At 33.0% G+C, this 27,539-nt stretch overlaps 2 protein-coding genes, 1 non-coding gene and 1 pseudogene across 4 annotated transcripts; 2 read left to right on the top strand and 2 right to left on the bottom strand.

Moving 5' to 3' along the window:
• Positions 1-1,971: 1,971 nt before the first annotated feature.
• Positions 1,972-8,166, top strand: LOC113732334 (uncharacterized). Of its 2 annotated transcripts, none has more exons than XM_027258036.2 (6): positions 1,972-2,391; positions 2,476-2,553; positions 3,818-3,917; positions 5,578-5,720; positions 6,457-6,580; positions 7,463-8,166. In XM_027258036.2, exons 1-6 carry the CDS (start codon positions 2,086-2,088, stop codon positions 7,558-7,560), a joined length of 849 nt encoding a protein of 282 aa, XP_027113837.1. In that variant the 5' UTR covers positions 1,972-2,085; the 3' UTR covers positions 7,561-8,166. The 2 variants fall into 2 exon arrangements, with proteins under 2 accessions (XP_027113837.1, XP_027113839.1); XM_027258038.2 differs by having other exon boundaries at positions 7,416-7,542.
• A 6,812-nt stretch (positions 8,167-14,978) lies between these two features.
• TRNAG-UCC (transfer RNA glycine (anticodon UCC)) lies at positions 14,979-15,050 on the bottom strand. The gene has a single exon. It is a non-coding gene; the product is annotated as a tRNA-Gly (tRNA).
• A 3,466-nt stretch (positions 15,051-18,516) lies between these two features.
• LOC113732335 (phenylacetaldehyde reductase) lies at positions 18,517-24,632 on the bottom strand. Its single transcript, XM_027258039.1, has 6 exons — positions 24,403-24,632; positions 24,064-24,233; positions 23,267-23,455; positions 20,363-20,525; positions 19,310-19,496; positions 18,517-18,915 (listed from the first exon to the last, which is right to left on the bottom strand). The coding sequence occupies exons 1-6, from the start codon at positions 24,518-24,520 to the stop codon at positions 18,768-18,770; spliced, it is 975 nt and encodes a 324-aa protein (XP_027113840.1). The 5' UTR covers positions 24,521-24,632; the 3' UTR covers positions 18,517-18,767.
• Positions 24,633-25,894: 1,262 nt separating this feature from the next.
• Positions 25,895-27,007, top strand: LOC113728916 (ferredoxin--nitrite reductase, chloroplastic-like; annotated as a pseudogene).
• The last annotated feature ends 532 nt before the right edge of the window (positions 27,008-27,539 follow it).

Raw genomic sequence — 27,539 nt, forward strand, 5'->3', positions numbered from 1 at the left:
TAATGAGGACTTGCTTTGTCAACTCTCTGAAAAGGGTTAGAGAATGATAGTTAATAGCCCTTGTTCTCCCAAAATAGAAAACGCAAGAACAAATGTTGAAGCAAGAAAGAAGTTTCATTCTTCAGATTCGTTCTGATTATCCACGAGAAATAAAACTAAATTATTACATTTTACTTGAAAGAATCTCAACCGCTAACAACCTAACAGATTAGTAAAGTCAAATCCAATAAAAATCATCCAAATATAAAACTCCATGGAGGTCAAAACAAAAGTTTTTTCAGCTCTTCCATCATCGATTCTTCGCAAAAAATCCGTCCCTTCCATGCACCTTCTATCACGATCTTCCAATTATTAGTGCTAAAAAGGTACAAGCAAAAGTTAGATTAGTAATTAATGCATGGTCTTTGCAAATATTCACCAGCAAAGATCTTGATCTACATCCTCATTATTTCTTCGTCACCTTTCAAAATTTTCAATCTTTGTTACTCTTTCTAATTGGTATTCTCCATAAACTAAACAAAATTTCAAGAAAATATCATAGTTATGCAATTTATCTTGCCTCAACCCCCGTCAACTCCCTCCCACAAAAACGTTTGAATTTTGAAAATAAGGCTAAGGATGTTGAAGAAGGAAGAGAAACGGTAGATATGGAGAAAAGTTGAAGATCGTTTCTTGTCTTTGGGATCTGTTAACCTAGTTGGGAGAAATGTTTCGAGAACCGGACTGGACTGACCGGTTCGACTGATTGAACCACGAACGGACTATTTCACTGGTTTGGTCTTAGTACAAAAGCCGGATAGTACTTCAAAAGCGATATAAACCATTCCAATTGTGCGAATCGCTAAAAACCGGACGAACCATGAACCGGCCATTTTGGGACTGTGCAAACCTAGGACCTTTGTTATGAATGTTCAACAACTATCAAATGCACCAAGACTTGGTTGACAATTTATCATGTCAAAAATTTTCTTTAGATGTTATTACTAAATAAGCCTACAAATATTAACCCTAAACATTAGCTGCCACTACAATCTTTCCTACTTTCTCTTCTCAATTCCAATTTTCACATCATCGAAACATGATTTTCATGATCTTTCTATTACAAACTTTCATCTTTACTCCACTCTCTCTTCTTTCTAATCTTCAATCTCCACTCTCTCCTTTTTTTTTTCCCTTTGTCACCCTCTTCTTAATTCCACTCTTTAGTTTAATATGTTGGTGTTTTCATCCATCATTTTTAGTTTAATCTTTTGAACTTTTTCTTTTCTGTCTTGTGTCTATATGTTGAATTTCTTTTATTCCATTTTCTTTTGAACTTTTCTTCCCAATGTTTCCAATATATTGGTGCATCAACCGTTTACATCATCAAGAGTAGGAAGTTTTTGGCTACCAGCAGTTGGCAATGGTTGCTTCCAAATATTAAACATATCTTCTATAAATGCTTCCAAATATTTAATTACCTCTTTTTTAATGGTTGTTTACAATCCTGAAAGCTTCTTTCTTGGCTTGCAATTTTTTTTGTTTGTTTGATTTTTTTTCTCTTTTTTTCTTTGAAAAAATTCAGTCTATCAAATATTTTTTCTATTTTTTCATGCTATCAAGAAAATATTTTAGGGGATTTAAAAGTCTCTTGATTTTTGGCAAAAGAATACTATTAAATTTATGCGTACAAACATGTTTTTGAATCCTTTGTTTAAGCGATAATAGCGATGTAAGAGAAGTCACCACTGACTATGGGGGGAGGACTTTTCAGATTTTTTTAATTTTTAAAATAAATAAAAACAGTAAATCGGTGAACCGCCCTATTGAATCGGAACCGACGGCTCAGCCGAGTCAGTCACCGGTCTGTGTTTTAAATCATTGGTTCGGAGTGACCTGTTAGCCAAGTTGGGAGAAGTAGGCTATAGGTCTATAAGTGGGGCCGCACCAGGTTCACCTCGTGTTATTATATTACCTAAATGGACAAAATAGGCGGGTCCAAAAGCACCAAAAATCTTTTTTCGAGGAACGCTCTCTACTTTCACATAAACTTCTCAGCTCAGTCCCTCCTTCAAACTGACATCATTCTTCCCTCCCTCTGCAACTATGGCACTCTCAACTCCCATCCCAGTAACTTCTTCTTCTCTTTCCCTCTGCAGAACAACCCTTCAATCTCCAAGAATTTACAGAAAACGCCTCCCCTTTTCTCCGCTTGCTTCTCTGCAAAGCTCATCTTCTCCATCTTCTTCTTCTCATCATGAATCATCATCAACAGCAGCAGCACCAGCCCAAATTAAAGTTGAGTCTGCAAAGGCAACCAGTTCAGTAAAGGGGTTTGACTATGCTTTGGCAAACACAAACGTAGGCCCGGTTGTGAGATTTGTTGAGTCCACTGAATCAAACATTGAAAGGGTAACATAAAAAAGAAAACATTATTCAGTTCATAATACCCTTTCTCTTTAATTTTTTTGAGAATAACTGCTGCTTTCTATGCAGGCAATATTCGACTTTCGCTTTTTGGCACTTTTAGCTGTTGGAGGTTCTCTGGCAGGTTCTATGCTCTGCTTTCTTAATGTAATTTCCCCAACATATACTTTGTCGTTTTTCTCATTTCAAGTTTGGTATAATTGTATAATGATGTATTTACAGTCGAGACTTGGTCTGGAATTGTAGTAGTAGTAGTTTCTGTTGTGTTTTGAACAATTTTACTGTCTTTGAAAATGTTGAAGTTCATGGTAGTATGTCAATATAACATGAAAGTTATTCAACATTTTCATAATCTCGTGATTTTGAGATTGCATATCTTGATACTTCTCTTTGGAGATCAAAGTGGTAAGTCAAGAGGTTTTGTCCTAAACATGTTGATCGGTTAGTTTTGGACTTAATATATGGCAAAACGGCAGAGTTTATACTGTTTTGGGTCTTTCTAGCAGTTCTAACCTAAATTATTGATTGGCTTTTATTTTATTTATCTGACAGTGGAAGGGAAGAAATTGTGAGTTTTTAAGAGCAGAGTATCATTTACTAATGAACCAGCTAATATGGTATAGAGAAAAATAGCTTCCTTACATATCTGATCAATGTGTTCGAGGATTGGTAGAGTATATCAGGAGACCCATTTTTTTCCCTTTCATTTCTAAGCTGTAAGTTGTGTTGAAAAATCGCTAATCTTCTTGTGGGATGGGTTTTCTTCGTATGCCTATACTGCATAGGTGGAATTTGTAAGCTTGATTTCTGAACTTCTTTATCTTTTAACATCAGAAATGGAACTTGTCTTTTTTCTCAACGTGAGTTCCCATTGCAGCATGCTCGTAATTTGTCAGGGTAAAAATGTCGATAACAACATAATAGATGGCACTTCTGTAATCCACACTTAAGTCTCAAATTTTCAAGTAAATTTGATGCAAGCATTTAGTGAATATGAGATCATATCTGAGACTATTGTATCAGAGTGACACAAGGAAGAAAGAAGTTTGATGTTGCTTTTTATCCCGAAGAGCTAATACAGGAAACTTGATTATTGCCTAAAAATATGAGGCAGGTCTCAAACTCAAAGGAATAACATTTCAGATTGTTTATACTTCTGGCTAATGCAAAGGTTTCCATTTCCCATGTACTGTCAATACTTAGTCTGATATTACGTTTAAAACTCTTTCAGAATAGCAAACATATTAGTTGATTGTTGAATCTGAACAATTTGGTGTGTTTTTAACCCAAAATACTGTCTCATGTCATAAGACATAAATTAGACTTCACAAAATCTCCATAATGCAATAGGATTTTTTGTCTTTGTGGACTGTAGATTGTCCATTCCACTGACTGTTTAACATCTTTCCAGGGTTGCATTTACATCTTTGAAGCATACAAAGTTTATTGGACAAGCTGCGTCAAAGGAATTCATACTGGAAACATGGTTCTACGACTAGTTGAAGCAATTGGTAAGTTACAAAGTATCTTGCTTCGGAATCTGCAGTCTTAGTTAACAACAGACTCTGCATTTTACTTTTCCACAGCATTTTTCCTGGATCTTTAGATGAGACTTAATACCTTTGTAAATTGTTGTTTCCTCATAACTGCTAGAGTTGCTTTAGGTAAGAAGTCTCATTTTCATGAAAAGCCTTGCACAACTATTGTGATGAAGTACGTTGTGATCCCAAATTCAACATCCTAATTTGCTTTTTGCTTGTCTGTAAATAGTAATTTCTTTAATAATATATCATGAACAATCTAATTTATGTAACAAGTGTTTGTTAGATCCACTGTACCCATTGTCAAAAGTTGCTTTCCGCATTTTAGAACAAGGATTAAAAAAATTCTGACTGCCCATGTTCTCTGTGCCCCTTTTCAACCTTCCCTGTATGACAAAGATCAAAAAAAAGATTTTTCTTCTTTTACAACAACAAAAAATGGTTAACCCCACCATTGCAATTTTATACTGTAGAATCTGAATTAAGTAACAGATGACCATAATTGACAGCTTGACTTTTACCTTGGAACTCTTACACATTTCTACTCTCCTCTAATTGTACTCGTTAAAATAATAAATGCAGATAGGAAGGTGTAATATTCTATTTGTTTGCTCATAATGGTCTCCCATCATCTTTTAGATTCTTTTTTTTTTTTTTTCTATTTGAAGATCTTGTGAAGTTTTTTGGGAGGCACAAGTGGTTGTCTTCTCTTACTTAGTCTATATAACTTCCAATTTATCCTTTATTGGTACTGGTGATGATAGCAGAAACTACTATTCCCAAAAACAGAAAAGAGAGAGAGAGAAAGCAAGATGGGGCTTTCTCGTGTGTTTCCGCGAGATTGACTTAATGAACACCAGGCACATACCATAACTGTGTCATGCTTTGGATCGCCATTGGAAACACTTTGCCTGATGGTCCAGTAATTGGAAATTTCAATTTCCCACTTAATGTTACACTACTTTTCCCCTTTATCATCTCTAGTCATGGAGATTTGTGTCTCAGCACTAATCTTTAGTGTCTGGAAGGCAATACCATTTTACCTCAGCTTTATACCTGCCTCACTTCCATTATTTTCCCGAGGATAGAGGTAAACCCTTGCTTACTGTTCTCTAAGAGCTCAGAAAAGAACCCAGAGCCCAGACTTTGGAATATTCTTAAAGAGATTGAAGTAGAATTGCATTGTTTGAAAAGTATCATGCAGAAAAGTATCTGCATTTTTCTCATTGTTCTTAGATCTTGCTTCTACATACACTGTTTCTTGGGCTCCAGATTCATTATTATTCTGAAAGATCTCTTGAATTTGAGTGTAAATGAATTTTCTTTCTGCTGATGTATCATTAGTTGCTGCCAGGTCCTTTCCCCCATTCAGTAAGCATATCATTCAAGGAAGTAGGCACATTAGGTGAAGAAGTTGTAACTTTTTGTCCAATTGTAGCTAATGCACTTGCAATGTAGTAATTAGCAATCAACATAAAGCTTTCTCCTGTTAATGAACCAGCATCAGATGTTCAGGAATTCATCTCTTTGATGGCATCCACCTCTCCTTCTCAAAGAAGCCTAACTTGCTTATTTTTTCATTATTTTTACTGCATCCGGCTCTTGGTGATGTTTACTCATGTTTTTGCAGATGTATATCTAGCTGGAACTGTAATGTTAATTTTTGGGATGGGCTTGTATGGATTGTTCATCTCTAATGTGGATCCTAATGAATCTCCTGCTTCTGATCGTGCCCTTAAGGGTTCTTCCTTATTTGGGATGTTTGCACTGAAGGTAGCATCATTTTGTTTACTTGCTTACTTCTCCTGTTTGTATGACTTCTTCCATGTCTTCTTTGCACTGGCTTTTCTTTTTTTTTTTGTTTTCCCAGTTAAGTTTCCTCTTTTCGTGCAGTAATTATATTCCAAGTGATTAGTTTTTCACACACTGTACATTTATACCTCTTTTTTTTTTGGACGGCAAATTGACCTTTTGTACAGTGTTAAACATTTTATTAATTAAGATCAAAAGACGCTTTTGTGCAAACTTTGAGTTTTTGTTTTTCAAACTTTGATTTGGTTTTTAAAGTTTGAAGTTTTTTAGATGGTATCTTTGGTCGCTAAACTATTCTTCTTCATTTAGTTTTCCTTTTCCTTGCAAATTGATACTGACGCAAAAGTAGAATAAATGTCAAAGGAGTTTGGTTAAGTTAGTTTAAAAAAAATGATTGCTAATGAAGTTATATTCTAGAAGTAAATAGTTTTTCTGATATTGTATTTATTTAAATGGAGTGGCCTCTCGTCTATTCTATTATAGACAAACAACAAGAAATGTGAGATTCTATTAGTCAATGACACTTGTTTCTTCTTTTCAGTTGCATTTTAAAAAGGAAAAGAAGTTCGAGTTTGGTGGAACTGATCAAAATAATCAACTTTAATCATGTATTTGCACACACGAGTTGCTTTTCACATTGTGATGTGTCTACACATCAAGAGTTTCTTTGCTAATAAACAGGTTTCATCGTTTGCAGGAGAGACCAAAATGGATGAAAATTAGTTCGCTTGACGAGTTAAAGACTAAAGTAGGACATGTAATTGTCATGATTCTTTTAGTGAAGATGTTTGAAAGAAGCAAGATGGTAACAATAGTAACTGGTATGGATCTATTGAGCTATTCTATAAGTATTTTTTTGTCTTCAGCTTCGTTGTATATACTCCATAATTTGCACAAATCAGAGTAGAAGTTGGAGATAAACAGCTTCTTGTCCCATGGACGCTGCTATGTAATTTGTAAACCATGTATAATATGTTTATAAATGAGCATAATTTACTTGCATGCATCCCACATTCTTTCTTCATAAGCTTGATAACTTCTATTTTTAGCTTTGCATATCAGCTGCACATTTCTTCGGGGATGGAATTCTTTGTCATTCAAAAGAAGTTAGCTTTACTGATGATTCTTGAGGTCATATAGGGTCAGCCGTGCACGCTATTTTCTACATGTAATAGCCAATTTGTGAAGAGTCCATTCTGCTTCCTCGTATAAATATATCAAGCTGAAGAAATCCCCTTTTTCCCCATAAGTGTGAGGTCCTAGAATTTTTGCTTTTTGTCTTTGGGTGCTGCAGCTAGTAGGCTAATGCAATCTAGTCCATCAGTTCTTGTACATATTTCATTTTGTTGTCACATTTTTTAAAATCTTTATCAATTTCCTAGCGTTGCACCTAGCCATATTGTGCTACCTCAATCCAGCCACTCCCAAACAACACAAAGTAGTTGAAGTATTAGTAACTGGACCAACATAGTGGAAGATGAGAAAGTCCATATGCATGATGGCTTAACCGATTAAGCAAAATCAGTTAAAATATAAAGTTCCAACAGCCTCTGCGCTACCACATAATATAACTTCAAACACTGGGCATTTAATATTCTCCATTGGCATGGAGCTTATTCCAAAGGATAAGAATAACTTCTGTTTGCATACGAACAGGTGAATGACTGGTTTCTGACACTTGAGTGCTACTTGTTTGCTGTCAGCTTTCCGACGTCGTGGCTTTAAAGAACTGCATCAGTGGGCAGCTACGAATGAACTCTGGCGGAAAAGGGGAATCATTATTCTGGACAAACTACCATAACCAGTTCTAGAACAAATTATTCTGAAACGTGACCTCAGCAAGGAAACAGTTTGTGAGATTATCCTGGATGTTCTAGAAGTCCGAGTGTTTAGAATTTGGATGGCATAGAAATGACATGAGCTCAGGGTTAAACATTTTGGAAATTGACAACTTATTTCTGAACCTTGCAACAAATCTGAAATTGGTGAGCTGAACAACATGATGGATTCTGATGGTTGATAGCAAAAGATGTGATTGTGGGGATCGGTGCTGACAGTGTAGTTGATGCTATTCCTGAAGGCAATCTTTTGGCTGCTGGAAATGGAGAAACATAACCAAAAGTGGAAGGACAATACGGTATTCCAATTTCCTGCATCCAGGGGTATCATTTAGATATTACTGGCTTCAGAAAAAAGGCCAACAACCTTGGCTAGTCTGACCATTCATGGCTAATTTACCATTGCTAAAATCAGTTCCTCTGTCTACCGATTTTCAACTAGAATGTGCCACAAAGTTACCTGAAGTGTGTGTGAATCCAAAGATGTTGATCCGCATGTAAGACTTGCCTCCTTTTGAGGCAATTATAACCCACATGATTGATTCTAAAGTGATTGATATCATAATTAATTGATTGATATTTTGTCAAAAATTAATTAGCATCTCCCATTAGATAATGATTAGTGATTGATATCGTGATTAATTGATTGACATTTTATCAATCAATTAATTAGTACCTCTCATTGTTAATGATTGATTGATATCTTATTCAATTAGTTAATCAATCAAATCAATCAATTAGTCAGAAAATATTATTTTCAATTATGAATTTTGGCAAGATTTCCTTGATGGAAGGAAACCCTACGGATTCTGTATTTGCTAGTACAGGTCCGTAACCTAACCTATAAATAGTCTATGGTATTCCATCAATTGTACATTTTTGGGTTAGACACAGGTTAGAAGATTCTTACTCTAAATTCTCCTTCCACTTTTCCTTCTTTTACATATTTTGTTTTGTTAAAATAGACAAGAAAGAGTCAAAGACACAAGAAAAGATCAACTTGTGCTTGACAACAATGGTTAGAGGTAAGTGTATTTAGATTTTCGCTGTAGAGTACATTCATATGTATATAATTAGTTAACATGTGGTATTAGAGCAAACCTCTAACCATGTTGTTCAGCTTGTAACTTCATGGCCTTTTGACAATCGGGTAAAAGTTTTAGAAATTCATATCAAGTTTGAATGAATCAAATTTAATTTGTCATGGGATTTATGGTTTCATTTTCTCAATAATTGAGATTTAATGACTAATCTCATGATATGTATCATTCATATGATACCTTATTTGATTATACAATTCATCCAAATTTTCTCTAATAATCTAGTATAACTACAAATAATTTGAATGTTTCTTGGACTTATATATTTGTGATTGTAAGGGTTATATGTATTGATTGTTGTTATCAATACAATATAACAATTCAAGAAACATATAAAGAGTTATTATATTCATCGATCAAAAGATTAATATCATATTAATCTATGCAAAATAATTGGTTGACTTTATATGAATGGATCTGCTGGCTTATTGAATCTCTGCTACCTTATTACGAGATAAATATCTAAAGGTATGATTTCAATATGAGTTTGCCTCTACGTTTCTATTATTATTTGGAATTATGTAATATTTTTGTGCACTATACTTATGTTCATTTATCTCATATTATAATATCAACATTAGTATGGTTGATTACATTTGAATTTCAGAGAATTTCCTTTATAAAGTTTGTCTTGCATCTCAATTATTTGATGCATGAAGTATTTTAATCACATAAAGATTGGTGGTTAAAAATGAATATAAAAAAAGGAAAATTGAGAAATTCTTTTGTCAAAACACAAAATTTTTGACTATTTTGGTATTTTTATAAACTCTAGCACACTTTATGTTTGAGAGTAGCCATAGCATCTCAAACATTGGTGTACTACAATTTTTATCATATATAGTTCAGTGATTAAAATCAAGGATTTCTAGTTAACAAGTTGGCTACTTATTTTCTATGAATATTCATTTTAGAAGTTTTCTTGGATCATATATTTGGAAGTAGTCACAACATCTCAAATATATGGTGTAAAGAACATTAATCACATAAGATTAAGTGATTATAAAAGGAAAGGAAAATTCAATGAAATTCAGTCAACATAAAGTTTTTGACTATTGACAAATAACAAGATACCATGCTAAGAATTTCACTTTTATATTATATATTTAGGAGTAGTCACAGCATCCCAAATATTTGATGAGAAAACTTTTCATCATATACAATTTGGTGATTGAAATTATGAATTTTTAGTCAATATTAACTAGTTGACAATTTTTCTTATAACACCGTATACTTAGAAGTAACCACAACATCTTAAGTATATTGGTGTTTGGAGAAATTTTGTATTTTTTTTTCACATATTGTTGAGTGATTAAAGAAATTAAAAAAAATGGCATCTATATCAAGTTACAATTAATTCATTAAAATAATTATTGACAAACGCGAGGTATACATATAACAATTAACTCATCTACAATCAAATTTTACAATTATAAATCCTAAATACCCCACACTCAATTTTTTGCAAGTATACGAGTCGTGATTAAATATAGGGTATTAAAGGTTGAACCTACAGGTTAGATTATCAATTACCGATGATTTTCAAATTTCTTTATTATTTAGACTATGACAAATGTAAGAAATTAAATCTACACTATAAACATAAAATAAAAGTAATACAAATAATAATATAAAACTCCTAGAGGTATGAAATTCCTTACTACTCTCACAAATGACATACCGGTTAAGTGAATGCTATTATCTTGATTAATTACGACGTAATTTCCTAATGTATGTGAAACCTACTCTCGTAGTGAATCAACTGTACTTGTAAGTAAGCCATACCTACTTTTGTAGTTATGAAATTAATTACAAACTCATTTCTTCTATGAAATTACATGAAACAAGTCACTAAACCCACATAGGTGCACATCTACTCTTGTGAGTGTACTTCCTAGTTATCACTTTCTTGAACTAGTGTTAAATTTCAATTTTCATTTGCAAACTTAACACCTTAACATTATCACAATTAATGGCCGGTTAATCATGATTAGAAAAGCAAAAGTGATAAATAACTTGTTCAAAATAATATCATCAAATAACCAAGTAAATATCACTAACAAGATATGAAAAGTTTATTCATAATTTTAGGCATAAACTTTAATAAAATATGAAAACAAATACCAAACTTGTATTATAACTAAATATAAAATCAAATACAAAAGAGAAAGTGCTAGGAGAGAAGTCAACCTTGTCACATAAGTTTCAAACTCTCTATCTTTGCTTTTCAAATCTTCATCCAAATCTAGTTATAAGTACAAGAAAGAAAAACTACACTAACTATACTACACTAGTGAACTAAGAAAAACTAGTGAAGACTATCAAAATTGTGGAGTTTCTCTAGCCTTCCAAAATTGTGAAAAATATCCTCCAAGGCTGCTATTTATAGAGAGATTCAAGATCAAGAAGAGTTGTTTCTAGTTGACATTTTTTATTCTTGAAACTCTCAAAGGTTGTTTCTACAAGATTCTATACTTACTTGCTTAGATACAGCTAGAATTCTTGTAGAAAAATGGGTCAAAAAACTTGTGTGAATAGAGCACAAGTTGCAAAGTAAGTTGCAGCCAAAATTGAAGAATACACCACCTCGAAAATGCGACTTAAGATCGCGTATTATACCCACGTTTTGCTCTTTTGCAGGTTTGCTCATCTTTGGTCAAGTCTTCTCTTTGCTCTATTTTTGGTCCAAATTCAACTAATATTTTCTTGATGATAGAAGCTGAACTGATTCTTGTACGAAACATGAAAGTTATATCCCTTTGATTTAGCTTTCCAATGCCTCTAGAATCATCTAATTTGAAGTTTTGTGGACCGATAAATGATCAAAACACCCTTGACTGGTCAATCCCCTATTTCAACTTTCGGCAACAAAATTGCACTTCTATATTTTGACAATGAAAACGACTGGACTGAATTTCGAGGTTCTCACGAAAAATATAGATCTATCTCTTAACTTCAAAATAGTTTAAAAATTATCTCAATCCAATACGTGTATCTCAACATATAGCTGAAATATCACAAGGTGTCAAAACTAAAAAAACTCCCTTCCTTTTATTCTTGATTGCATTTTCTCTTTTGAACATTTGGCAATTCATGTCTTTTTTAAATCACTCCAATTCATCAATAATCATTCAAATATCTTTTCAAGTCAGTACAATTGATGATTGAATCATTAAACCTACAAAAACATGAAATTTTCACCATTAAAATTCATAGAAATGCAATTTTTTGACACTTAAATCATAAAATACATATTTTTACTAAAAACTTAGTTCATGAGCTATAAAAGTAAATAAAATACACCAAAATCAAATAATAAAACACCAATTCTTCTATTTTAAAAACATATCTTTATACCATCTAAAATCTGATAATGTTGGGCATCTTAAATTTGTTAAGAATGTTTTATTTGAATTTAATTCTTCTTTAGGATTTCCTATAAAATACATTACTATTGTTACTATTAAAAATTCTGCAGCATCTGACTGTATTTGAATATTTCCTTGATCATCTTCTATTTCTTGTGTATGATCTAATATTGATAATTTATCTTGTAATGTTAAAGCATTATCCCACCAATTCTTTAATTGTCCAGTAAATCTTGAGACTAATAAAGTTGCAATATTTCTTTCTTGAATATTTTTAATTTTATAGGCTAATCTCGCCATTCCCATTTCTTGCAAATTATTTAATACTTCATATTCTGCTTTGCCATCTATGTTCCATTCATATATTGAGTCTCCATCATATTTAGTTGTTCTAAATTTTGATCTTTCTTCATATTGAATATCCGGAGGACTTGGTCTAGGATAATAATGATATTTGTGAAACCCTTCTATCATTGATATTCACAAAATAGAATGTAAAAGATAGTTAATCTATTTTAAGATCTTCATGCAAGAGTTCTTTGATTACTTTTAAGTAATAATAGTGAACAATTGCATAATGTTCACATCATGCATTGGAATGAATATATAAATTCATTAAGGATGCTATGAAGTTATACCATAGGCATCTGCCGTTTGACATAAAGTTTGTCGATATCACACTATAGATATTCGATTCGACTTTATATGTATACATGAAAGAGTGGGAATCAAGATAAGCAAGTTGACATAAGGTATTCAATAGTTATTTAGAAAGTAAAATTTAGCTGTTAAGTATACAACAAGAAGTTATTATTGTTGATCAAACAACTAAAGGTTGCTATTATTGTTGATCAAATAACTCACATGGAACTCAGTAGTTCATTTAGTATTTTGCTATTATTTTCAAACTATTGTTATTGTCTAGACACGTGAGATACTTATATTTACATGATTTTGTGCACATTGTTCTTCATGTATAAAGTAAGGATCATGTGATCCATAAAGTTGGACCATGAATAACTTATATGAAGTTATTCATAAAGTTCTTTTAAAGCAATTGATTAGGAAGTATAATACACTGTAATACATAGAAGGAAGTGTTTGCTATGAAAGTATAACCGTTATGATTCGTGTATTATTATTTTCTAATTAAGCAACTGTTACATAACTGTTGAACTTGGTGAGTGACAAACAAGGTTTATGACCATTTTTAAATAAATAGTCACTCATAAGTTATCTGACTATTCTGTGTGAGTCAAGTGGGAGAATGTAAGACTTGCCTCTTTTGGAAACAATTATAACCCATATGATTGATTTTAAAGTGATTGATATCATAATTAATTGATTGACATTTTGTCAATAATTAATTAGCTTGTCCCATTAGATAATGATTGTGATTGATATCTTGATTAATTGATTGATATTTTATCAATAATTAATTAGTATCTCGTATTTTTTAATGATTGATTGATATCTTTGATTGCATGGAAGATATCTTTAATTACAATAATATCTTTGATTACATTGATTAATTATTGATATCTTTAATCACTCAACTTGTTGATTACATGGAAGGAAGTGTTTGCCATGAAAGTATAACTGTCATGATTTGTGTATTATTATTTTCTAATTAAGCAAATGTTACATAACTGTTGAACTTGGTGAGTGACAAACAAGGTTTATGGCCATTTTTAAGTAGTTAGTCACTCATAAGTTATCTGACTATTTCATATGGGTCAAGTGAGAGAATATAAAACTTGTCTCCTTTTGAAACAATTATGACCCACATGATTGATTCTGAAGTGATTGATATCATAATTAATTGATTGACATTTTGTCAATAATTAAGTAACTTCTCCCATTAGATAATGATTGGTGATTGATATCCTGGTTAATTGATTAGTATCTCTCATTTGTTAATGATTGATTGATATCTTTGATTGATATCTTGTTTAATCAGTTGATCAATCAAATCAATCAATTAGTCAGAAAATATTATTTTCAGTTATGAATTTTGACAAGATTTCCTTAGTGGAAGGAAATCTCAAAAATTTTTGTATTTGCTAGTAAGGGTCCCTAGCCTAACATATAAATAGTCTGTGGTGTTCCATCAATAATACACTTTTGGGTTAGACATAGATTAGAAGATCCTTACTCTAAATTCTCCTTCTACTTTTCCTTCTTCTACACATTTTGTTTTGTTAGAGTAGACAAGAAGAAATCAAAGACACTAGAAAAGATTAACTTGTGCTTGGCAACAATGGTTAGAGATAAGAGTATTTAAATTTTCGCTGCATAGTACATTCATATGTATATAATTAGTTAACACCGCAACCTTTAAATCATTAACTGCATTATTTCTGTTTTTGTGCTTTAAGCCCATTATACCAAAAGTTTATTACCAAGTAGGGGCACAGTTTCTGTATGCAGGTAGAGGATTCCTTTGCCTGTACCTAACGCAATTCTCAACCTTATAGTGAAACTAAGAGGCTCTTTAGACTTCCCTGCGATATTACAGGCAATACACCAACTCTGCATTAACAACCACTAAAATTACATGAGGAAGCACCGGCTGAAGTAATTTGCTGCTACTAAACTACTCAGATAAAGTATAAGTTCAATACACCTGTGGATCCAAATTTTGTCTATTTACCTGCGCCTTATTCCTAAACGGGGTCCAGAGGAAGAAATATAGAACAAAGAAAGAAATATGCCAATTTGTATCCAGCAGAACACAAACACACACTTGTTGGTGTGCCATTGTGTCTCCACTTGCACAAGCTCATCCTCATAGTAAATATAAGTGAGAGTTCATACTATGTTACTTAAGCCAATATTAAATAAAAAAAAAGGAAAAAAAAAGAGTAGGGGCACAGTTGACTGGCATTTTTGAACTTACGCAAAACAGTAAAATGCGTTTGCCGGGAGTCGAACCCGGGTCTATTGCTTGGAAGGCAATTATCCTAACCGTTGGACTACAAACGCTGGTTCCTGCTTAAGGTGACACAACATTATATATTATTAATACTTTGGTAGCAAGTAGTAACTAAGGTACCCACGCCAATAGTCCAATTGCGAGCAATCAAAACGTAAAAATTTTGTTCTTCCAGAAGTCCATATTATTTTAACGTGGAAATAGTAATACGAGCTAAAAAGTAAAATTAAGTAGTACGATGTTGACCAGTGACAAATGACACATAATCAATTGACTTTCAAAACAAAATTGAACTTGTCAACTTGTAACCATTTCCTCTCTTTCTTTAGCAAACAAATCAATCTATTTCTAAGAAAATTATAGGCAAAAAAGCATTACTAATAAATAGGCAAACTTTAAGCACGACATTAACAAGACTAGTGACAAAATTTACCTTAATTAACTAACTGTTGCTCAACCAACGGCCCTTTGGGCAGTTGGTCACTCCACCAAAGACTTTAAGTCTTTGTGGGGTAGTTGGTCATCATCAAAAAATCTAAAATTTTAAATCTTTGGACAGTTAATCACCGCCAAGATTTGAATTTGCTTCTCATCAATGTGTCATTATATGTAATTTCTTCTAAATGTATAGAGATGCGTAGTGTACCTATTTAGGTCGATAGTAGTTCAGTTTCTTTCGATTTTTCTAGGTCTCGTTAGACCTCTCGCCAAGTTAGGTTAGATGTTGCGATTTGATAAAAAAAAATTTAATTGTTACTCAAACGCGAAAAATTTCAACATGTAAATTGAGTTTGTAAAGAAATCGCTGTATTTATTAGATAATTAGTAAATTGAGTTTGCAAACCACTGGGTCGGAAATTCTGCTAAGGACTCTTGGAGAAGCTTAAGATTCCTAGCCGCCACATGTTCTGGCCTTTTCAACCACTCTTTAGGCCGTTTGCAATACGGTGGAATGATCGTATTGATGGAATTGGTGGCGGTGATTGCCCGGTTGGCCTTTGGCTATGCTTGGAGTAGTTGTAGAAGCTATGAAATTATATTGATCTCTCTTTTATCAGGTAATTATTTGTGGTTAAAATAATTTGTCTTTTTTTTAACCCTTCTTATTTGCTAAACTTCATTCTAATCCATTTTCCTGATAATTTAATTTCTCAATTCATAAAGCTCATCCTAAGAGTACAATCAACAGTGATAACAAAATTTGCATTGATCCAGTAAAAGTTTGTGAAATCTTTCCTAACTAAGGTACTTGCTTATAACTTTACATTATGCTCTAATTATTGCTCGATCGATGACTTCGAGAAAAGGGACCATAGTTTCCAAAATTTGAGGTACTTCATTAAAAAAAAATGGACCTTAATTTGATCCCCTATGTGGCTAAAATAATTGATACGTTTTCGAAATGATATATGGATCACTTTGTTTTAATTTTTGGTCAACAACGAAAATACTTTGTTTTATATGTTGGGAACTAAATTAAAATGCCCTCAAACTGTGAAAGACTACTTTAGCAACTTCCCGTCATTGGACTACTTACAATGTTACACCTCTCATGTACTGAAAAAGAAAAAAATTATCTACACAATATATAAGGCTAAAATTGGAGTACTACGTGACAATCACATTTTAATTTTTTTTTATTATATCCTTGATGATTGCATAAGTAAAATGGTCTCAATATATTAAAAATAAAAACAAAAGTGTAGAATTTGAATAATATTGGGAGTGTTTGGATAGCTTTTTATTGGAAAATTTTTTTGTACTTACAACATAAATACATTTTCTTTACCATTTTATCTTTTTAACTACTTTTCTATTTCATATACATTATATTATTAAATGTGTTCCAGTACTGTAGTATTCCAAAAAAAATATTCTCAAATAATCTTCTATCTGAAATTTAACTCGAATAGAGTGAAAACATAACAAAAATATTTTAACAAAGCCCATTTTTGCCTATGTATGAGAAGAAAGAGGAGTACATGGGTAGCTTTTTTATTCGTTTTTCTAATTAAAAGTTAGAAGCACAAGCTTAAAATAAAAATCAACTTGGGTAATTGTCTCCGAATTTTTTCTTTTTCTTTTTTTTTGTGGTAAAAGGAATTACACTTGTGGACTTGATAATCTATCTTAATGAGACAGATTTCTGTAAAAGTATCACATAACTGAGAAAAGTTTGATAATCTTGGTCTTATCTTAATCAATTGAACATGAGGTTAGAAATAACTTGTGGTTTCTGGAGCTACGCCTAATCATCTTGCTAACAAACCTACTCTTTCTCCTAACAAATCATGATTTGATGTTAGTTAGTTCATCATATATTTTAAGAAACTGTCACTAAACTACTATAATTAATTTCGTATTAGGTTTGTATCGTATTTTCAGGTCGTGTTAGAAATTACCATCCCTAATTAAAGCTAGCTTGGAATACTAAAGCTCAAATTATCCCACAAAAAAAAAAAGAAAATGCATACACGACTGTTAATATCTGCCTTACTAATCATGCAGATTTTGTAATCTCGAAAACAATCATAAATTTTGACAAAAAAAAAAAGAAGAAAACAATCATAAAGTGTTCTCCACTTAAATACTTTGATACTTGTCTTGATCCTATTTTCAAGTTGCTCTCATTTTGTAACAAGTAATAAATCAAGAGTTTTTGTAACGTTTGCTCATAAGGCACTTATTAACACACTTAATATTTATCTAACTTACAATGTATATACACATACTAATAATTATTATCTTTGCTTGCATTTATATACTTTTTCTATTTAATTTTACTTACTTTATCTTGTATTTATTTACTTTCCCTAATTAATCTTACATTTCTAAAAATATGACACATGAAATATATCTTAACGAGTATCCTATGAGCACCAGTTAGATAATGATTCTTACAAATAAGTTTGACAATGACTAGGGCAAAAATTTATTTTTGGAAAGACTTGACCTTTATTTCTGTCTTAGTGTGACCGAAAATTTTGTTTAAGCATTAGAATTTTTCAAAGCTCAAAAAATTAAAAATATTGCACAAAATTACCAAAAAGATTACAATAAAATTTGAGGAAATGGTCAATAATGAGGTGCTATGCTTTTATTATCTATTTAAATATAACTAAAAGTCTTTTTGAACCCCGTTTGATAATCCAATTCAACACTTAAATTTAATAGATTCAGATCTTAACATGTTCAAATACGTTTGATAACCAAAACTAGAACATCTGAATGAATTAAATGGTTCTAAATTTTTTAGGCAAAATTTGCTCCAAAAATGTACACTTAAATATATCAGATTTAGTATATAATATTTCACTAACTTAATGGATTTAGATTACAAATTTCAGATTTCAATTTTTAGATTTCAGTTTTATCAAATACACAAGTGAGCTATCCCAACAAATTTGGAGACATAAGTACAAATTGTTCCCTTAAGGATTAGAATTTTTCAAAGCACAAAAAATTGAATATATGGGTGAAAATTACCAAAAAAGATTACAATAAAATTTGAGGAAATGGTCAATAATGAGGTGCTATGCTTTTATTATCTGTTCAGATATACCAAAATGTCTTTCTGATTGTTTCCTTATGGAGCAGCCTATTCATGCTCGTACCAGTTCTGTCCTTTTTGTTTACATTTTAGCAACTTTATATATAATCTCCATCGCGTACCTTGTACAAACAAGAATAAAAAGTTTGAAATTGTATGTTTTCCAAACTTGGATATAAACAATTTCAAGTTAATGACAGTACATGAATGCCATGATTCAAAGGCTGACTAATTTCATCTCTTTGAAGCTTTCGATAGTATCCTTGAGGCTCACCTCCAAAGGCATGAACTCAATGCCCAAACCTTTTACTTTCTCATTTGATACATCATATTTCAGCTGAATTAGTGGACTGCCATTAGAACATCTGCAAAAGGTTAAAACCATTTCAGAACAGGAAAAAAAATGAGGTAAAAGTGAGAATGCAGCAAAAACATGTTGAGAAAGTGAGGTAGTTTACTAATTACTACCCAATGTTATGCCAAGGTCCATCTTGCATTCTAATGGATTAGGATCCAGAGAAGAAGCTAATGATTCTTAACAGCAAAAACATCATGCATCAACCAGGATTAGGATTTAGGCCTATAAAATTATCAGAAATCAGTCCCTTAATACTACTAAAATGGTACAGAAGGATGCAGTATTCTTTATCATGTTGAGAAAGAAGCCAAAAGATGAGATACATTTTGGAGCTGCAAGCAATCAGCTAAAGCATGCAAAGACGTCAGTGTGGCGTAACGGAGAAGGAAAACCAGACTCACTTATCTGGCAATTGGAGATTAGGGAAGAGTTCAGTCAGAATCTTGATAAGCTCACAGCAGCCTGCAGTTCTCTCAGCTACGCAATATCTTCCACTGGCAGAAGCGATTTCAAAGGCAACAATATGTGAATATGCAACGTCTCTAACATCAACCCATGGTATAATCATATTAGGGAATGGGTCAATTCCTGCATTCGACAGTAAAAGGGATAACATCTCTTACCATATTGACGAGTATCATTACTTGTAAAGTCAGGATACTTAAAGAGAGACGTAAATAGTCAAATGTGACAAATTTCTATTTAACATGAAGTATTTTACTTCATTTTTCTGGACATTTTACAACCCAAAAACTATATAAAAGAAGAGGGAACGTGAGAAACCAGGTCGGGTAAATAACGCTGTGGTCTGAGAGAGTCTGCATGGGAAAATGATCAAGTCACGAAAACCAAGCAGATTGGCAGGTAACTTATGCAAAATCTGCAGAGACTAGAGATCACAACGAACTAGTACTCAAACTGGTTACTCTATCTTGTAAGAAAGCTTTAGAAGCCACCACAACAAGCTCCAATTCGTATATCGTCTGCTATAAGAAGTCTTTCAACTGCTAAACTGTGTTTCAAATGAAAAGCCTCCAAGTCCTATGCGACTACCTCAAAGTAAATAATTCGTATAACTGAAGCAGATGTTTTTGTTTAATTCACATTGAACTTCCAAAGCTTTGGCAGTGAAGAAATGCTGACACAGGTAAGTTCCAAAGAAGAATTTGGTAGCAAGCTCTTTAGACAATATGATTGTATACCAAGCAACTAGACATATGCGCTCACCTGTTTGTATTCATGTGCATTACATAATCAAATAAAAGGAGTTGAAAAGATTACATATGATGCCCAATAATGCATACCTATTGTGTGCAATGTATATTTTTTCTGTAATACAAAATGAGCAGGCTCACAACTTCACCAGAGTCAACCACGGCTTCTTTGTTTTAATTGTGTAGAAGAAACTTTCTGTAGATTGACTACTTAACAATATGATAAATTTCTTAACATACCATTTACTAGGCTCAAGATCACTTCTGCACTCAAAGTGGCAGAAGGCTGCAAGAATGGACCAATGACCATTCCTGGATTAATTGAAATCATGTCAATACCATGCTCCTTTGAGAAATCCCAAGCAGCATTCTCTGCCAAAATTTTTGATAGTCGATACCATAACTGAAAAGAGAGAACATATTTGGTAGCTTTAGTTGAGAGCATAATTCTTCAAGTCGAACATTAGAAAAGTATATTTTCTAGACACTTGGGAGACCATCCAGTCACATTCTCTAAATCCTTCTACTCTGGAGAAATGGGGCTTATTTTTGAAGTATACATGGCTCTAAACAAGGTTAATTTTTCTCCCTCCAGACAATGTTAGTTGATCGCATCGAATGATTATAATTATTGGCAGATTACTTGCTAAATTTACTGTTTTGATTTCTTAGCACTCGAGTAAACAACAAAACAGAAACTAAAGTTAACATTTTCAGCAGCGTGACGTTTTCTTTGTGCATATGTCAATAAGCCTTCTCAAGCAAGCATTCCAATATTCATTCCATAGTAATATACCTTTTGGCTTCGAAGTAATCCCACACTTCTTTCATCTATAAAACACATTCTTTTGGTCTGTTATCAATCTGTTGCGCGCTTTTAGCGTTTTGATTTTGTTGATGCCATCAAATAGCTAGCAATGCTAGCAATAGGAAAGTTTCGTCTCCGTTGCTTTCTTCTGTTTTCTTTACTTTATCTTTTGTTAAGTATCTTCTACTCACAAAGGCTGAGGTGCTTTTGCGATGGGTGAGCATGGTAAGGGCTCTTTTGCTAAGCCTTTTAAGAGAAGATGTGTTATCAGCGTGATGAATATTTAACTGTAGAGCCTTCTGTCAATTTCTTTTAGCCAGATTTCTTGTTTTGTGTAGAAGTAACTAGTTTCCTAATTAATTTTAGTTACTTGAAGTAATAGCCAAGGAATTTCCTATTTTATTTAAGATTTAGAAGTTATTTCCTATTCTATATAAGTCTAGGAATTAGTATTGGTTTCATGTTATTATTTGATTTTTGGCCAAATAATATTCTCTATAAATAGGTGAGTTGACATACTATACAAGAGAGACACAAGGGCGACATATAACCTTATATATGGGGTGTGAGAGAGGATTCTTGAGAGATGAGAAATAGTATAAAATTGTTGGGTTTAGGTTAAAGTTGTATTTTTGTATACGATTTTTTTTCTCTCATAATAAAAAATATGTTTATCTCCGTAGACGTAGGTTCAATGATGGAGTCAAACTATATTAAATATTGCGTGTCGTTTATTTTTATATTTGTGGCTTGTTAATCATTAAATTGTTGTGTACTTGATATTTCAATAGTCACGTATTCCGTGCTTGGATCCTAACAAGTGGTATCAGAGTTTAGTTCCGAGACTGAATTGCTCACAAACACTTAAATCCCAACTAGTATCAGAACGGGGTTCGTGATTGGATTCTGGTTAACTACTGAGATCAAGTGGGTTGGTGACTATTACCAATTGGGTAATTTAATGGGTGATATCCTTGTTTCAAGAGTTTAACAAGAAGCATTGAACGTGAAGGATGGAAAGTCGAAAAGCATGGAGATACTTGACAGTAAATTTAGTCAGGTGATTCAAGGATAAAAAAAAAAGGTGAAATCCAATATTGATTTTGGACATGAACTGGTAGAGATATTCTTACAACTCTATCGGTTGATATTTCATCCCAAATGATTATTAGATTCGGATTATGTTCTTTAGGTGGTGTGACATGTGTTCTAAAGAACTAAGAGATCTAATTTTCATACTCCAGAAGACTCTAACAGTTACTAGTTTTTCGTTTTAGGTGGAGTTTTAAAAATCACACGTGTCAAAACAGTCCTGAAAATGGAAAGAAATATAGTAATTTTACCACTTAATTGCCTCAATGGTTAGAAATAGAATTCACAGAAGGAAATATCGAATTGCAAGTGATAGTGAGAAGAAATCCTGCAAAGGGAGATGGTGAATTGAGACACATTCTCCCAAGTCAACTAGAGGTTGGATTCGAAATAATTACACATGTTCATTTACCGATTGAATCAATTTGGTGTCAAGACTGTATTGATTCGGATGTATAGTTCAGTACCATATTATTTGGTAATTGAAGATAAATGATTGTTAAAAGAAATATTCGTCAAGATAGAGATTTGTTAGGAATTGGTTTAATTTCTTTTAGGCAAATTTTTTGTTTTGTGTAGAAGTAATTAGTTTCCTAATTAATTTTAGTTAGTTGAAGTAGTAACCAAGAAATTTTCTATTTTATTTAGAATTTAAAAGTTATTTCCCATTCTGTGTAAGTTTAGAAATTAGTACTAGTTTCCTGTTATTATTTGGTTTCTTGGCCAAATAATATTCTCTATAAATAAGTGGATTGGCATACTACACAAGAGCGCATAAAGACGACATGTAGCCTTATACATAGGGTGTAAGGGAGGGTTGATGAGAGATGGTATACAATGATTGGGTTTGAATTGAAATTGTATTCTTGTATATGATTTTTTTTCCCTTTCATAATAAAGAATAGATTTCTCTCCATGGACATAGATTTAATGGTGGAATCGAACCACGTTTAATATTAAGTGTCGTTTATCTTTCATGCTTGTGGCTTGTTAATCATTAAATTATTATATACTTGATATCTCAATAATCACGTGTTCCGCGTTTGGATTCTAACAAAACCAATTATTGCAAGTGCTTTCAATACTTATAGCCTCATTAGTGATACTACTATCTTTCATAAACAAATTGAATCGACCAGAAGAACTGTGTCAGCCAATCAGGCGATTGGGCTGATTACCGTCGAATCTAACAAACAGCAAGCATTTCCTCAGGCAGTTTAACTGAAAATAGCAGATAGACACACCTTGTGCTCCTCACAATATAATGGATTTGAAAGCCAACTTTCATCAACTATGACACCGTCCTTTAATTCATCATTGGTAGCAACTGCTGCAATAGAAGACGTTAAAATCACTCTTTTGATAGATTGAACTTTGGCACAAGACTGTAGCACATTCAGCGTTCCCTTCACTGCAGGATCCAATAGCTGTGCCTAAGAAATTAACAGCCAAAAAAGGGGGGTGGGGATGAAGTCGTTACAGATTTGTGTAATTCATAAGCTCCATTATGCACTAACCCATAGAAAAGGAGTGAAATCATTGCCTAAGAAATTGTTATCAATACCATTTTATATATAGTGTATGCATCACACTGTTGAGACTATACTAGTTCTAATGTTATCCAACTGTTGTCCTTTTTGAACTTTTTTCTGGATGACAGCTTATTTTACAGATATCGTTCATCCTAATTACTCTAAACACTCGATTAAGACTTGAAGTTCCTGTAAGTTACTTGAGGAAATCCACAAAAACAGAAACATAGAAACAGAGACTTGCAGGATGCCCTTTGAGTACTACGATTTTGTCGGCAACATCCATATGGCTGCTGAGAAACTAGAATACTCATTCTCTTTGCACTTGAGACTTCTAGTACACAACAATTTTGTAACTGAGGAACATAAAGGAATTAGACCATTTCAGTAACTAACTAGCCACATAACAATTATTTAAGCATGTGAAGAATTACGAATGTTAAGAGGCATATAGTTATTATTAGTTGAAATTCAAATTTTTCAAAATTTGATCATCATTTGAAATGTACCTGCGGATTGCTCACTGAAAGTTGAACTGGAGATGCAGCATGGAAAACGCCTTCACATCCATCAACCACTGCATCAAAGGATCCCTCTTCTAGTAAGTTTGCCTGGAACAAGTGAAGTCTTTCCTTGGCTCCATTCAGTGCCTCCAAGAATTCTGTCTTTCTTGGATCATCTGTGTCATCATGCAAAAACAAACTACCAATTAAAGGGATGCTAAATTTCTCAAATATTTACCCGAACAATTCATTGAACGCTAAATTTGATAGGTGAAATGTATTGGGTGGACACAAGAAAGAGTTCAGAGAAGAAACCAAAAGCAGTAAAGAGCATGAATGATTTACTGAGGTCACGAACTGAAGCTTTAACAGCATAGCCACGCTCAAGCAACAGCTTGACTAGCCATGAAGCTATGTATCCCGAAGCTCCAGTCACGCACACCACCTTCCCTTCTCCGCTCATTTCTCCTCTTCAGTGAGTCTCTGTTTCTGCAGCTGGTGTAATCAGCGAAAGTGCAAGGAAGCTGGGAATTTGAACCATCCCAAATTGTCTAAAAACTATTGCTCGAGCTACTTTTGTGGTGGACGATGAATGCGTACACTAAATTTGTAGGAAATATAAAGGGATAATTTCAGAAACCTCCCTAGCGTTTTGCATAATATCAGTCAACGCTCTTGAGGTTTTTAAAATCTCGTATACCTCCCTAGATTGACATTTCTTATAACATTTAGCCCCTTCGAAGGAAATACAAGAAAGATAAATGCAATAATGAGTAATTTTACAGATATACAACAACTATTATCTAATATAATGCATGATGTTTAACCAAACAAAACAAGGATATTCCTAAATATATATTTAGTCATTAGATCATTTTTTGATTATTTTTTAATTTCTGACTTATTTATAAAGTTTTTCTATAACTTGGACTTATATTACAAACTACACATATGAGGAGATTATTTTATTTTTTAGTACAACTTAAACTACACCATGTATTAAAACATATTTCTTAAATAATTTATTGATTTCATTATAACTGCCCATAAAATTTTTTAAGGTGTTAGTTACTTACCAAAATCCTTGTAAATAGTTAACTTTGACTAGATTTAATTTATCTACATTCTTTGTTGTCCCACCATGACCTTGATATTTATTTTTTAATTTATATTTGTTGGTTTAAAATTTTTATTTTGTTTTGGCTCTTTGGTTAAATAGCTATTAAAAGCAAGGGTAACATTGTCAATTCGTGACCTTTGATAGGGATATTTGATCTTATCAAATTGACAGGGGAAGTAAGTAAGATTTTAAAAACCTTAGAGGAACTGAGTAATATCATGAGAAATCTCAGGTGAGGTTTCTAAAATTATCCCAAATATTAAACCAAGCCCATGTGCTTCTAGTTATTTATTATTATTTACTTAGGATGTATATGATAAAATTGAAGTTTGAAAACTAAAATTTGAAATATAAATTTATTAAATTACTAAATCGTTAAATATTAAATTTGATACATTTCAGTGTATGTCATAAGTGAATAACTTATCATTTATTTTTTAAAGCAAGTTTTGCCTAAAAATTTTAATATCACTTAATTAATTCATATGTTCTATTTTTTGTTATCAAATATATCTGAACATATTAAATTTAAATTTTATTAAATTTAAATGATAAATTAGATTATCAAAGAGGGCTTATTTATTTGGTTGTGTCCTAAGTTCAATAGCCTATTATTTTGATTGCATCAAGCTTGGGCCATGTGAAATTGGTCCTTAGAACCAGTAGTCGTGTTAACATAATGTGGATAAGTCAACGCATTGGGCCTTAATCGGAAAAATGACCATTTCGGTCCTTTATCTTTGAAGTTTTAAGCAATTTAGTCCCACATGTATTATCTCTACCAATTTAATTCTGTCTTTAAAAAATATAGCCAAGGAAGTGGAATGTATGCGTAATTGGCTCTCATGATCTTTACGAGCACCCTCACATAAATGATCTTGCCTATATGCCTGCCACTAAAAATGGAAGATTTGGATTCAATTTACTGGTGGGTGGATTCTTTAGCCCCAAACGTTGTGCAGACGCAATCCCTCTTGATGCATGGGTTCCAGGAGACGATATAATACCTGTTTGTAAAGCAATACTGGAAACTTTCAGACATCTTGGTACTAGGGGGAACAGGCAGAAACAAGAATGATGTGGTTGATTGATGAACTTGTGAGCATTTCATTCTCTTTTCATTCAGAACATCATTAATAAGTTACTGCAGTTAAATGCAAATTTTGCTGAACAGATCAGGTGGTTAAGAGGATACCCCAACAAGAGCTAGAGAGAGCATCATCTGAAGACCTGGTTCGAAAGCAATGGGAGAGGAGAGATTATCTTGGTATCCATCCACAGAAACAGGAAAGCTATAGCTTCGTTGGTCTTCATAGCTTGAGGCATTGCTCAAAGAGCCTCTTTTAAAGAACAGGTTTTCTCCAGAACCACCTATTCTCATGAGAGGCTTGGTAGCTTGTACTGGCAATCAGTTCTGTGGGCAGGCAATAATAGAGACTAAAGCTCGTGCACTGAAGATCACAGAGGAGGTTCAGCGCCAAGTTTCCGTCACTCGGCCTGTAAGAATGCACTGGACTGGCTGCCCAAATTCCTGTGGACAGGTTCAAGTTGCAGATATTGGATTCATGGGATGCATGACAAGAGATAAAAATGGAAAGCCAGTCGAAGGTGCTGATGTGTTCTTGGGAGGGAGAATTGGCAGTGATTCACATTTAGGAGAAGTTTATAAGAAGGGAGTTCCATGTGATGATTTGGTACCCTTGGTTGTAGACCTTTTAATAAATCAATTTGATGCAGTCCGTCGGGAGAGTGAAGAAGGGGAAGAGTAATTTGGATAACTCCTCTGGTTTATCATTTGGATGTCTGTGCTGGGGAAAGAGAATGACGAAAGAGGAGTTACTTTTTGACTAATTTGAAACCATTGTTCAGAAGCTTTCTGCAGCTTCTAACACATACAAGAGTGTTTACGTATTGACACATGGGGGATCTCTTCCACGTACAAGATGCTAAAATAAAATTTCTGACGTAAATTTGTTTAGAGATGAAATTAGACAGTTATAATTTATACATGAAACTATTTCTGAGAAGGTACATGCATTTTCTTTTCCCTGTTTGATCTGAAAAGGCAAAATCCTCCGGCTACCATTTTACTTGTATGAATAGCTCAAGATGGAATATTTATATCAGGTAAATCTTCGTCATTGTCGTGCATTTAGTAAAGATGTGACCAACATCACAAAGTGGAAGACAAATGATTTGATTATCACAGCTAGCTTAATACACGCATTCCTGCTCATTGCAGTAATTGCAGTCCGCTTGTTGATTAGGAAACCTTCACTTCAGGCTATAGGTTGTTCTGATTATTTACCAGCTACTATCTCATAAATGAAACAGCTATGGATAAAGATCATGCTTACTACTA

The sequence above is a fragment of the Coffea arabica genome, chromosome 2e, assembly GCF_036785885.1.
Source record: "Coffea arabica cultivar ET-39 chromosome 2e, Coffea Arabica ET-39 HiFi, whole genome shotgun sequence".
Taxonomy (NCBI): Eukaryota; Viridiplantae; Streptophyta; class Magnoliopsida; order Gentianales; family Rubiaceae; genus Coffea; species Coffea arabica.

What these genes read in the sequence shown, in the direction of transcription:
- LOC113732334 (XM_027258036.2), top strand. Translation starts at nt 2,086, where the DNA reads ATGGCACTCTCAACTCCCATCCCAGTAACTTCTTCTTCTCTTTCCCTC. An exon ending in CTGAATCAAACATTGAAAGG is followed by an intron (nt 2,392 to 2,475) that starts GTAACATAAAAA and finishes CTTTCTATGCAG; the next exon opens with GCAATATTCGACTTTCGCTT. An exon ending in ACGACTAGTTGAAGCAATTG is followed by an intron (nt 3,918 to 5,577) that starts GTAAGTTACAAA and finishes ATGTTTTTGCAG; the next exon opens with ATGTATATCTAGCTGGAACT.
- LOC113732335 (XM_027258039.1), bottom strand. Translation starts at nt 24,520, where the DNA reads ATGAGCGGAGAAGGGAAGGTGGTGTGCGTGACTGGAGCTTCGGGATAC. An exon ending in TATATTGTGAGGAGCACAAG is followed by an intron (nt 20,526 to 23,266) that starts GTGTGTCTATCT and finishes CTCTCTTTTCAG; the next exon opens with TTATGGTATCGACTATCAAA. An exon ending in AATCTCCAATTGCCAGATAA is followed by an intron (nt 18,916 to 19,309) that starts GTGAGTCTGGTT and finishes AACCTTTTGCAG; the next exon opens with ATGTTCTAATGGCAGTCCAC.